This window comes from Rattus norvegicus, chromosome 3 (genome assembly GCF_036323735.1).
Source record: "Rattus norvegicus strain BN/NHsdMcwi chromosome 3, GRCr8, whole genome shotgun sequence".
Lineage (NCBI taxonomy): Eukaryota > Metazoa > Chordata > Mammalia > Rodentia > Muridae > Rattus > Rattus norvegicus.
The window spans coordinates 129,720,935-129,733,729 of NC_086021.1; the positions used below are offsets into that span (position 1 = coordinate 129,720,935).

The following is a 12,795-nucleotide window of genomic DNA, read 5'->3' on the forward strand; positions in this document are numbered from 1 at the left end:
AATGAGCCTTCCTTGGGCCTCTTCCTCGGGGCCCAGTCCCATGCACATGTCTTTTTATCTCTTGATCTTCAGAACATTGCGATGTATGAGTGGCTGCCCAGCTTCCTGAAGCAAACGCCCCCAGAGTATCCAGGTGAGGGGTTGAGGAGGGGGGCTGACAAATTGCAGGTGTCTTTTAGTATGGATTTAAGGCCTTAATGTGTCCATTTCTCTTCTTACCTCAGGATACCATCCATTTCTGGACCCCAGCATCTCCCCAGAGTTCGTGGTGGCCTCAGAGCAGTTCCTCTCTACCATGGTGCCCCCTGGGGTCTACATGAGGTAGGAGAGGAAGCTCATATATTTGTATCTTAGACCCATTTATTGATAAAAATCTGTCTTCTGGAGCCCTCGGACAGGATTACACCAGTTGGAAGCAGCTAGTTTCTAGAGAGAATGGTGAAAATGGAGGGGAAATGTGGTCTGTCTTTTTTTTTTTTTTCTTTTTTTCGGAGCTGGGGACCGAACCCAGGGCCTTGCGCTTGCTAGGCAAGTGCTCTACCACTGAGCTAAATCCCCAACCCCAGTGGTCTGTCTTCAAATAGACTATTCATTGTGCATGGTGTTGGTTGTCTGTAGTCCACGATTGTGTGATTTGCTTGTATGCATGTGGTCAATGGCTTTTCAAGACAGGACTGAGTAGCCCTGGCTGGCCAGGAACTTGTTAAGATTCTCTTGCCTTTGCCTCCCATGTAGCTTGATTACAGAAGTGCACATTTGATCAAAAGAAAAGTGTTTATGTTCCTTTAAAAAAAATGTGTGTAGGGGCTGGAGAGATGGCTCAGTGGTTAGGCGAACTGACTGCTCTTCCAGAGGTCCTGAGTTCAATTCCTAGCAACCACATGGTGGCTCACAACCATCTGTCATGGGACTTGATGCCCTCTTCTGGTGTGTCTGAGGACAGCCACAGTGTACTCATAAAAATTAAAAAAAAAATGTGTGTATATGTATGTAGCTGGGTGGTGGTGGCTCACTTTATTTTTTTGTTCATTTGTTTTTTGATCAGGGGTTCTCAGTTTAAACTGAGACCTGTCCTGGACCCTTTTGTTAACCAGGTTGCCCTTAAACTCACAGACATCCACCTGCCTCTTCCTTTAGTGTGCTGGGATGAAAGGCATGTGGCACCACAGAAGTCTGTGGCTTAGATCTTTAATCCCAGCACTCAGGAGGCAGAGGCAGGAGGATCTCTGAGTTTAAGGCCAGGCTGCTCTACAGAGTGAGTTCCAGGACAGCCAGAGCTAAAGAAAACCTGTCTTAAATAAAAACAAAAACACCAAACCGAACAACAACAACAAACAAAAACCCAAGCCATCAATGTGTATGTTTATATCGTTGCGGGCAGGTGGCGTATGTCCTTAAAGTCATTTCACTGCTCGGAAGGATGATGTGAGAGAATTAGCTGGAGCTCAGAAGGCCAGTGTAGGCAAAATGGAAAACTTCATCTTGATAACAAACAAACAAACAAACAAACAACCCCCCAAAAACGTAGTGCATGTTTATAGTCTCTAATCCCAGCAGATGGAGACCCAGAGATGGGATCAGAACAGGAGTTCACGGTTATTCTCTACTACACAGAGAATTCAAGGCCAGTCTGGGTCACCTGAGACCCTCTCTCAAATAGAGACTACACATACATATAAATAGAACTATATAAGTGATATGTACATAATAAAAGTGTGTGTGTATGTGTGTGTGTGTGTGTGTGTGTAGCTATGTAAGTAAGCTATTATATGTCAGGCTTCCTACCTACCCAATCAACCTCAGATTTTAAGTATCTGAAAAAGTTTCTTCTGTACTGAAAATGTAGATGTTTTAGGGCCATTCTTCCAGAAATAATAAAATCTACTGGCTATTTAGATAGCATTTATGTTATATCAAGTATTATAAGAATATGGATGGGGGAGATAGTTCAATTAGTAAAGCATTTGCCACTTAAGCACAAGGACTTTAGTTCAAGGGCTCCATCTCTAACATCCTATAGGAAGACAGATGACTCCAGGGCTGAGATGGTAGAAACAGGTAGATCCCTTGGGCTGGCTGATTTGTCAGCCCAGCCTAATTATCAAGTCCCAGGTGCCAGTGAAAGACCCTCAAGACAAACAAAGGAACAAGCAAACAAAACAAGGTGGAGAACTTCCAAGGACTGATACCTGAGCATAACTTTTGGACTCTACATATGCCTGAACCCATATCAAACATGAGTGTGTGTGTGTGTGTGTGTGTGTGTGTGTGTGTATACAAACATACATACAAAGACTCCAAGATTACTGTATGGGCTGATGTGCATAGATTGTTAGGCAAATATTATGCCATTTTACATAAAGGATATATATGCATCCATGGATTTGGTACCAGTAAGGGTCTTAGAACAGTCTCCAGTGGCCACCGAAAGACCTCTGTTTGTGAGAATGCTTTCTTTCTGGGTGTATTGGGGATAGTGGGCATAGATTTTTTTTAATGGTCAAATTTTCAGATATGTGGTCAGATGGGAGGTAAGAACCTTTCAAAAGTCAAAATGCTTAGTAACTATCAAGGTCTTGGTTACATAGCAGACAAGGAAGGCTATAGCCTGGGACCCCCGGCCGAAGTCTTGCAAGCCAAAGTTGATACCTGGCATTAGGGCCCGTGTTCTCAGTAACCATTCTTGCTCCTTGCCTTTAGGAATGCCAGTTGCCACTTCCAGGGGATTGCCAATCGTAACTCAAGTGTCTCTGGAGCTCTCCGGGTTTGCAACAGCTACTGGAGTCGAGAGGTCAGAGGTGGAGATAAAAATTGGATTGATAAATGCATGTGTTGTGTATGTTGTATGTGTATGTGTCTGTGTGTGTGTGAGGGAGGGGGACACTAGGGCTGAAGTAGGCAGCTTTGATGGGCTAGAGTGAAGGGACTGGCTTGGGATCATGGTCAAAGGCCAAACCCCTATCCTCACCCAAGGGCTGCATATGAGAGACAGGAGGGGAGGGGACTATGTGTTCAGGTGTGGTTCCACATTTACTGTTCCTCCTAGGTGTCTCCCTTGACAATGCTGGGCCTCTGGAGGCTTTGGAGCATCCAGCTATGCCATCCCACCTAGATAACTGCTAGACCATGGGGTATATACACCCCTCGCTTGGGTTTCTCTTCTAGTAAAAGGAGAAGAGCAAGTTCAGGCAGGTCCTGTGACTTCTGCAGGACCACACAACTGGTTAATGGGAGAGCAAAAATGAGCATCCAGAAGCTCTAGTGTCCTTGCCAATCATATTGTCAAATCTCCTAGGGGAGAATAAAAGTTTAAAACCCCCTGTGCTCCAACACATCAGCTTTGGGTGGGAAGAACATTTACCATGAGTGCAGAATTAACCTGAAGTTGAGAAATGCTCACCAGGAGCTATGAGCATGACAGGCTCAAGGATGTGGCAGATGAGGGATCCAGGCACTCAAACTCTGGTCCCTTAGCCGTGTGTGTCTTCTCTCCACTCCTTAAGAACCCCAAGCTACAAAGGGCTGAAGATGTGGATGCATTGCTGCTGGGCATGGCCTCCCAGATTGCTGAGAGAGAGGACCACCTAGTCGTTGAGGATGTGCAAGGTGAGCCTGAGGCTGGTCCTGCAGGCTGTGAACTTCTGAGATCCTGCTGGACCTGCAGAGACAGGCAGGGAGGAGTTCTCAGGGCTGAGAGAATTTCTGATCTACTCATCATGGTTCCTTTTCCATGGCTCAGATATTTCTGGGATTGGTTAGAGTGGTCTGGGCTGGAGGCTGCATGGATGGCCCTCAACTCCCTCCAACCCTTTAGCATTTCTTTTTCAGATTTTTGGCCCGGACCACTGAAGTTTTCCCGTACAGACTACCTGGCCAGCTGCCTGCAGAGGGGCCGGGATCTAGGCCTACCTTCATACACCAAAGCCAGGGAGGCACTGGGCCTGCCTCCTGTTTCCCACTGGCAGGACATCAACCCTGCACTCTCGAGGAGCAATGGCACTGTGAGGAAGGGTCAGGACCCAGAGGGATGGGTGGGAAGGGCCTGGGCACATTGCCCAAACAGGAAAGACGAATAGTAAAACATGGGTACCAGAGACTAACACTTGGTGAGAGAACAAAACTCATGCAGGTCATTTTTTGCAATCTTGTACACCGAGTCAAGAGGTTTCAAGTCCAGCAGGATCTGCCTTTTGACTCTGAAAGTCCAGGTCTAGTAGATATGTATTAACTATCTGTTGCTTGCCACACACTTACTTGGTAGGCATTGATTTTCTTACTCAACAATCCTACAGTGGGAATCGTCCTTGATTTAGGAACAAGCGATGTTCTAAGTATTGATATCCTAGCTGCTTTACCTGAAGAAGGCTGCTATGCTCTGAGCTATCCCTTGTAAGCAACTAGCATTGTCTGTTCATCAATAGACTGAGTTTGATTGCCTTACCATTTTGGCACAGTCATCTTGGCACAGTCATCTAGGCAGAGAGGAGTTTGCACAATCGTGTGCCCAGTACATTGCATTTCGCCCCTACAGTAGGGTTACAGGAAAGACCCAACAGGCTTATTATAAGGAAGTGCTATGCCAAGCATGGTGTCTCATGCCTGTAATTCTAGTATTTGGAGACAAAAGCAGGAGGTTCAGGAGTTCAAGGCCAGCAAGTTCCAGGCTAGCCCAGGCTACAGGAAACGCCGACTCAAGAAATAACTGTCCTCGCTCCTCCCTTAAAGTAATTCATACAATGGTCTCAGGGCTTAGCTTAGGGTGTAACAGCTAACTTAGGGGTGAAGGCAGCTGGATTATTACTACAAAGAAACACAGCTTGTTCCTGAGTCAAGGACCTACAATAACCACTATAGGATTATTAAGAGTTACAAAATCAATGGCCTACTAATTGTGTGAGGTAAGCAACAGATAGTTAATACATATATACTGGACTTGGGCCTTCAGAGTCAAAGGACAAATCCCACTGGATTAACTTGGTGTATAAGTTACAAACTTATAAAAAAATCTACATCAACATAAATATCTTGAGACAAGTCAACAGGAACGAGTCTTTGGCTCCAGTTAGGAGTCATTGGAAGGAATCTGATCAGGGACTTAGATACAAGTAAAGAACAGGAGGTGTCAGGATGACTTGGCTGGTGTTTGCTGCCAATCCTGAAAACCCAAGATTGATTCCCCCTAGGATTCTCACGGTGGAAGGGTAAACCAATTTCTGAAAGTTATCGTCTGGCCTCTACATGTGCATCACAGTGTACACACACACACACACACACACACACACACACACACAAATATTAAATTAAATTAAAAGCAGAGTAGAAAACTCTGGAAGTGGGTGAGGTATCAGAGACAAGTCCTTACTTGAGACACCCATATCTCTGTCCCAACACACGGGAGGCAGAGGCAGGAGTTACCTCAGTTCCAGGCCAGCCTGCTGCAGAGTGAGACTCTGGTTCAAAACAAACAACAAAGGAGAGTCAGATTTTTTTTTTTTAAATACTCTCACTTGAATGCGTGGTGTCCCCTGCCTCACTTTCTCAGTGCTGGGATTACAGATGTGAGCAACTGTGACCACAAATTGCTAGAGACTTAGTTGTTTGAAGTTCTTTTTAACTCTAAGGATAGAAGCTTTTTATAGTATCATTCAGACATTCAAGCTTTCACAGTCTGATTCAGGTTCCACATCAAGAAACTACCGGGAGGACAGACTGTTTTTGTTTGTCTTCATAGAACGGGAATTGGAATCTGTGGGAAGCTTCCTGAAAATCAGTTAACTTACAGAAAGCGCCCAGAGCAATGCCTGGGGTGTAATAAGTACTCTCTAGGAATGTGGTCTCATAGAGGTCATCTGTTGTTTTTGGCCCAGGGGCTAATGCCTGGAGCTGTCTCTCTGCCCAGCCTGGTTGCTGAGTCCTCTCAAACAATCTCTGTTCCAGGTGCTGGAGGCCACGGCTGCCCTGTACAATCAGGATCTGTCCCGGCTGGAGTTACTTGCTGGGGGGCTTCTGGAGAGCCACGGAGACCCTGGACCCCTTTTCAGTGCTATTGTCCTTGACCAGTTTGTCAGGCTACGAGATGGTGACCGCTATTGGTTTGAAAACAACAGAAATGGGTGAGGCTGTGTCTTAGAATCTAGTGGACCACAAGCCCTCTGCTTGGCCCTACACAACCTCATGGGCCTCTGTTCCAGCCCCTCTGGGTCTCTCAAGTGAAGATTTGTCTCTGACAGCTCCCGGGGCTGGCAGGCTCTTACAAACAGCTATGGACCAGGGACTGTTTCCCATGGGACACCTGAGTGTGAGGTCCTAAATCTCTCCTTAACCCTGACAGCTCCCCCACCTCTCCTCTGCCCAGATTGTTCTCTAAGGAAGAGATTGCAGAGATCCGAAACACTTCCCTACGGGATATTCTAGTGGCTGTCACCAACGTGGACCCCAGTGCCCTACAGCCCAGTGTCTTCTTTTGGCTTGCAGGTAAGTTACCTAGAAGTAGTTGGAGGGGACGTTGGTCCAGTCTTGTCCTTTCTCAACTGAAGGCTTGGTTTGATGTGGCTGGATGACCACTCCAAGTGTGGTGTGAACTAGGGTTCTGCACTGGAGAAATTTGGTTTTAGGTGCCAGGGTTGCCACATACAGTTTCCCTTTTCACAAGCTTAGTAGATGATGAATTGGGGGCAGGGCCAACTCTCTCAAAGGGAGGAAGATTCTTACATTCAGATGGACCTGGATGGGGCTGGGAGTGGTAGTCAGAGGGCCAAATGAGGGTAAATATTCCACTGCAGCTGAAAAAAGATGTGGGGGCCGGGCGGGCAGGGTTAGAGACTTCGAGGTTCATGCTGGGACCTGCTTGGTATCCACATGGGCAAATGCCATCATACTACAGCAATGACAGGGGTAAACAGTCCCGTCCTCTCTAGTTCCCAGATCACCCCCACCTTCTCCGCTAGCACCCTCCTCAGTGACCTTGTGCCAGACTGTGTCATCGTACTGAGTATTCTGACTTCCTCCCTAGGAGACCCCTGTCCACAGCCAAGCCAGCTCAGCACCCAGGGCCTGCCAGCCTGTGCCCCCCTCTTCGTTCGGGACTATTTCAAGGGGAGTGGATTTGGCTTCGGACTCACCATTGGGACCCTTTGCTGCTTCCCCTTAGGTAGGAGAGTAATGGGGTGGGCAAGGTGGGGCTATTGAAAGGTGTAATCTAGGGGGTGGGCTGGGGTTATCTTTATGCAATAACAACAAACGATGCAGAATGCTGTCCTGGATGGTGAGAAAAGCGTTAGGGGAGGGAAAGGTGTCTGGCTGCAGATAAGCGAACTCCAGGGAGATGCCCCCAGCCCAGCTTGGTCCATAAGAGTCTGTTTGTGAGAGCCTGCCAGCCTAGGAGCTAGGAGAGACAAATCCTCAGTTGAGAAGCAGAGCTGGGGCAGACACAGTTTCTGGAACAGGAGCGTGATATGGCTGTGTGTGGGTGGCCCGGCAGCCTGCTATGGTGCGTTTAGCTTGTGGCTTGAGGAATCTGGACTTAGTTTCTGGCTGGGAAGAGACTTGAGTAATGGAAGCAATGGTGGCTGATATTTTAGACACTACCCAGAGCTTCCCATGGGTTGCAACGTGCTCCCTCTATGGAGCCTCGCAATCTGAAAGTTGGGCATCAGGAGGCTCAGAAGGTAGGAATGGTAGGAGCTCTTCCTATGAAAAGAGTTGAGAAGGGAGTGACTTCTTTCTCTGATGACCACTGTTCCCTGAACATCCTTCTCCACTCTCACACCAGTCAGCCTCCTCAGTGCCTGGATTGTTGCCCGGCTTCGGATGAGGAATTTCAAGAGGCTCCAGAGACAAGACCGCCAGAGCATCATGTGCGAGAAGCTTGTAGGGGGAGTGGAAGGTAGGCCTGGGGGTAGCCAGGGCTATGATCCTTACCCCCATCCTAGAAATCCAAGAGAAAAGACCCTCATTCCCAAGGCTGTAGGTGAAGCCTGGGCAGGTTGGGGAACACTACTGGGTCTGCAGTTTTCCAAGCTGCAAAGCTCCTCCCAATGATCCTAAATAAATGGAATGCAACGGAGTAGAAGAGTCATAAGACCCTGCCTTCATCTCAAAGGGCTATGATTCATAAGTCTTGAATGGTTTTGCGGCATCTTGTGCTGGAATTGCAGGCAACAGGAGTAATTAATGAAGTTCTGAAGTCAAGTAAGATTGGAATCTTGGCTCCACTGCTGTGGACTAGCTGTTGAACCTTAGGCAGATTTTGTTTTAAATCTCTCTAAACCTGTCTTTTCTTATCTGTAAAGTAGCAACCCTAACATTGCCTAGATCTTAGGTTGTGAAGAAACATTAATAGCTAATCAAAAGCACTACCGTGAGCACCCAGCAAACACTCAGGACACAGTGGCCCTTATTTGCCTTGTGGGTTAGAGGAACAGCAGAACTGTTGAGGAGAGAATGACCCTCAGAGTCCAGGGAGGGGTCAAGTTGCTGTCTCTCTCTCTCTCTCTCTCTCTCTCTCTCTCTCTCTCTCTCTCTCTCTCTCTCTCTCCTCCCTATGTGTTCTTCTGCACCCCAGCTGACCCAGCCCCATCTCTTGCTTCCCAGCTTTGGAGTGGCAGGGCCGCAAGGAACCCTGTAGGCCAGTGCTTGTGCACTTACAGCCTGGACAGATCCGAGTCGTGGATGGCAGGCTCACTGTGCTCCGTACCATCCAGCTGCGGCCCCCACAGCAGGTCAACCTCATCCTGTCCAGCAACCGTGGACGCCGCACCCTGCTGCTCAAGATCCCCAAGGAGTACGACCTGGTATGGCCCAAACGAGGCAGTTAAGTAAAGGGAAAGGAACACTGAGCCAGGAGACAGGGTTTTTGGCTTCTAGTCCCCAGATGTAGTACCTGATAGAGAGATAAATTTGAACATGTCTGTCCTGTTCTGGATCTGCTGGTTTACATGGTCTCCTCATGCCCTGGCAGCAGCTGGCAGCCTCCTTCTTTGGTTATAAGTCCTAGCCATGAGTTCCTAGAAGAACCTGGGTTCTCTCTTTCCTATTCTATTATTTCAGACACTAGAGGATTTTCTTTGTCTTTTCTTCCCAGTAATTAATTTATTTATTCACTTTACATCCAAATCAGGACTTGGAGGGGAGTTAGATAGGAAGCTGATCATGGGTTCTGACTACCTGTGGTCCACTCCACCCTATGCTCCAATCCCCCCAGCTTTTCTCCAGTGTGGAATATGGCTCACTAAAGCACTTTTTCTCTCCTTGTAAATGAAAGATAATCTTGTCGTTCGCAAGGCCGTACCAATGACCCCTGTGCGTTCCATGTGAAACACCTTCCTTTAGAGGCTGTGACACGTTTGCCTCTGCTCTTGCTACCTTCAAAGGTGCTGTTGTTTAACATGGAGGAGGAACGGCAGGCACTGGTGGAAAACATCAGGGCAGCTCTGAAGGAGAATGGACTGAGCTTCCAGGAGTGGGAGCTGAGGGAGCAGGAGCTGATGAGGGCAGCAGTGACCAGGCAACAGCGGGGTCACCTCCTGGAGACTTTTTTCAGGCACCTTTTCTCCCAGGTGTGTTCATGGGATCGGTTCTGGTGTGCAAGCTTGTGTGTGTGTGTGTGGGGGGGTACGTGTGAATGAGTGTGTGTGTGTGTGTGGTATGTGTGAGTGAGTGAGTGTGTGTGTGGTATGTGTGAGTGTGTGTGTGTTATGTGTGAGTGTGTGTGTGTCTGGTATGTGTGAGTGAGTGTGTGTGGGGTGTGTGTGTGTATGTGGTATGTGTGAGTGAGTGTGTGTGTGTGTCTGGTATGTGTGAGTGAGTGTGTGTGTGTGGTATGTGTGAGTGAGTGTGTGTGTGTGGTATGTATGTGTGTGTGTGTGTGGTATGTGTGAGTGTGTGTGTGTTATGTGTGAGTGTATGTGTGTCTGGTATGTGTGAGTGAGTGTGTGTGGTATGTGTGAGTGAGTGTGTGTGTGTCTGGTATGTGTGAGTGAGTGTGTGTCTGGTATGTATGTGTGTGTGTGTGGTATGTGTGAGTGAGTGTGTGTGTGTGTGGTATGTGTGAGTGAGTGTGTGTGTGGTGTGTGTGTGTGTGGTATGTGTGAGTGAGTGTGTGTGTGTGTGTCTGGTATGTGTGAGTGTGTGTGTGTGTGGTATGTATGTGTGTGTATGGTATGTGTGAGTGTGTGTGTGTGTGTGGTATGTGTGAGTGAGTGTGTGTGTGTGTCTGGTATGTGTGAGTGAGTGTGTGTGTGTGTGTGTGTGTGTGGTATGTGTGAGTGAGTGTGTGCACGCGCATCTGTGGTGGCATGCTTTCCTCCATGAGGCCAGAGGGGTGATCACTCAGATCTCAAGGCTTGAATTCTCAGCTGAAAAGTCTGTCCAGATTTAGGCCAACCTTTTATGTTACTGGAATCCTAGGCCAGAGGCCAGATCTGAAGGTGTGGGGGTAAGAGTGTGTCCCAACAGATTAGGTTCAGCCACTTGCCTCACAAATCAAAGTAATGGTAGCTACTCAGGGAAGGAATCTAATCAACATAGCCATTTTGGGAAGACATATGGAACATCTACACACTGCCTTTGAGGGTACTGACAAGCACTTCTGGGTTATATAGGGAAAGGGCAGAAGAGGGGGCCTAGAGGCATGCACAGTTGGTTAATCTTGGTCAAACCATGGTCTGGTTGGTTAGTATTTCAGTTATTCCCTGTTACTAGGGAAACATTCTGGTTCCCATAAGATGAATTATTTTGCTTATGTGGGTAGCCTCAGTTCCTATCATGGAGTACCTGCTTCTGTTTAGAGTGTGATATCATCACAGGGTGATCTGCCTGCAGGCTCTGCTTGCTGTTCCTGAAGACCAAGGTGACTGCAGGGGCATGGCAGCAACTAGAGATTTTCAGGGGTCTAGAACAGGATGTAAAGTCTGGTGGCAAAATACCTTTGTTCTCTCCTCTCGATGTCTTCATCCTTAAAAAAGGGATGAGATAGATTAGGTAAATTTAGGACTGATCACCCCACCCCAATGACATCAGGGAGTGTTTTGTTTTGCTTTTTCAAAAGGATTTATTTTTAACTATGTCCACATTGGCGAGGGACAAATGAGTGTAGGTGCCAGCAGAGGGCAGAGGTTATCACATCCCTCTGGGACTTGAGTGCCAGGCAAGAGGTTGTGAACTTTCTGAGAAACCTAATGTGAGTGTTGGGTACTGAACTTGGATCCCCTTGAAGAGAAGAATGTGCTCTTTCCCCCCAGCCACCTCTCCAGCCCCTGGTTTCAGGTTTCAGAGAGATACTCATTAAGCAATTACCATGCCTTTGTGCCTGAGCTGAGCAGGAAATGAAAGCCCAGAGGAGATACAGAAAATCAAGGCACAGATGCCAAGAAGTGCTCTGCTTTGAGGGGTCTGTAGGCCCCCTCGGGCTAGTTCTCCTCTGCAAGAGCAGTCTCTAAATTCTTCTCATATTTACTGCAAAGATGTCCCAACCCATCTGAATCCTGACTCCTGATGCAAGACTCCAGGGAGACAATGGGCAGGAAAGAAGGAGGGCAAGCCAGTACTGTGGGGCCCCTGAGAGCTATACTTTATTCCTTCTTTGGGGAGTGCACCATGGAGATGTAGTATCTGTCATGTGCACTTCTGAGACCAGCCGGGAAGATGTGGAAAAAGCTGATAGAGGGGAAAATCCCAAGACTGCTGTCCACATCTAGTATGAAAATAGAGGTAACCTGGATAGAAATAAAGGTAACAGTAGAGATGGAAGGTTAAATGTAGAAAGCATGGTGGCACACAGCTCTAGCCCTAGCACTGAAAAGGAGAAACAGGAAGATTTGGAGTTCGAGTCCAGCCTGGGCTACAGTCTCAAAACCAACAATGTCTGTGGACATGTTTTGGTGGTAAAGTACTTGCTGGGATGTGTAAGACTCTGGGTTCTGTCCCCAGCATGGGGCTTATGGGTAGACATGAATACAGCATGCATGCCATACCTAACAAGTTAATTATTCTGTTGGGATGGTGGTGATAGTCACACAGAGGACTGGTAAGGGATGACGATTATAAAAGTGATGTTAGAGAAGAAAAGCTTTCAGTCTGGTGCAAGTTCATGATGTAAGATTGGCAAGTTGGAAGAGTTTTGGCCCAGGGAAGTTGGAAGAGTTTTGGCCCAGGAGAAAGGAGAGAGTAGAACTAAGCACTGTAGAAGGGAGAGAAAGAATAAACGTCTGAGAAGGAGCAAGGAGGCTAGCTGGGAGAGGATTCATATGGGATATGGTCATTTAATGGGCCTATTCACATGGATTCTGGGTCAGACTTAACTCTCCACCTAATTGAATGTGGAGTTTGCCCAAGAAACAAGGGACCCTCGACTGATAGAGTAGGGCTCCTTGCTTGGGCACAAGTAGGATCTGGGCATCTTCACTCACGTAGGATTTCATCAGGATGGAGGGAAGACCTTGTTCTGGAAGTTTAATGGACTGTCAGCTGTCCCCATAGCCGCCCTTCCCTCTGCAGCCTCTCTTGCTGATTTCCATCACAACCTGTGAGGAAAGGAACCCCAGACAAACAAAGGGATGTGCCTGAGGTTATGTAGCACACAGGTGCAGCGTTGGGACATGAACCCAGGTCTCTTACCTCCAGCCCCAGGCTCTTTCCACTAAAGCCCCTTGTCTGAAGCTACAATGCTTGCCTCATGAGAACACAGTCAGGCCTGGACTAAGCAGATGTCGATAGGCAGGAAAAACAGGTATTGTGGCCTGCGGCCTACCTGCTTCCCTCTCCGTCTGCTCCCTTCTGGGCAGTCCCTGGGTAAGA

The 12,795-nt window shown here is 47.7% G+C and overlaps 1 protein-coding gene across 2 annotated transcripts in view; it reads left to right on the forward strand.

Annotated features, from left to right (window-relative positions):
• Duox1 (dual oxidase 1) overlaps positions 1-12,795 on the forward strand; it is a 35,062-nt gene that overhangs the window by 6,810 nt on the left and 15,457 nt on the right. For both annotated transcript variants that reach the window (XM_006234829.4, NM_153739.2), the window contains 11 exons: positions 73-133; positions 225-321; positions 2,701-2,791; positions 3,504-3,606; positions 3,829-4,001; positions 5,938-6,113; positions 6,356-6,474; positions 7,013-7,150; positions 7,772-7,885; positions 8,593-8,792; positions 9,372-9,557. In XM_006234829.4, the coding sequence (XP_006234891.1) occupies positions 73-133; positions 225-321; positions 2,701-2,791; positions 3,504-3,606; positions 3,829-4,001; positions 5,938-6,113; positions 6,356-6,474; positions 7,013-7,150; positions 7,772-7,885; positions 8,593-8,792; positions 9,372-9,557 (1,458 nt within the window). The remainder of the gene's footprint in view (positions 1-72; positions 134-224; positions 322-2,700; positions 2,792-3,503; positions 3,607-3,828; positions 4,002-5,937; positions 6,114-6,355; positions 6,475-7,012; positions 7,151-7,771; positions 7,886-8,592; positions 8,793-9,371; positions 9,558-12,795) is intronic.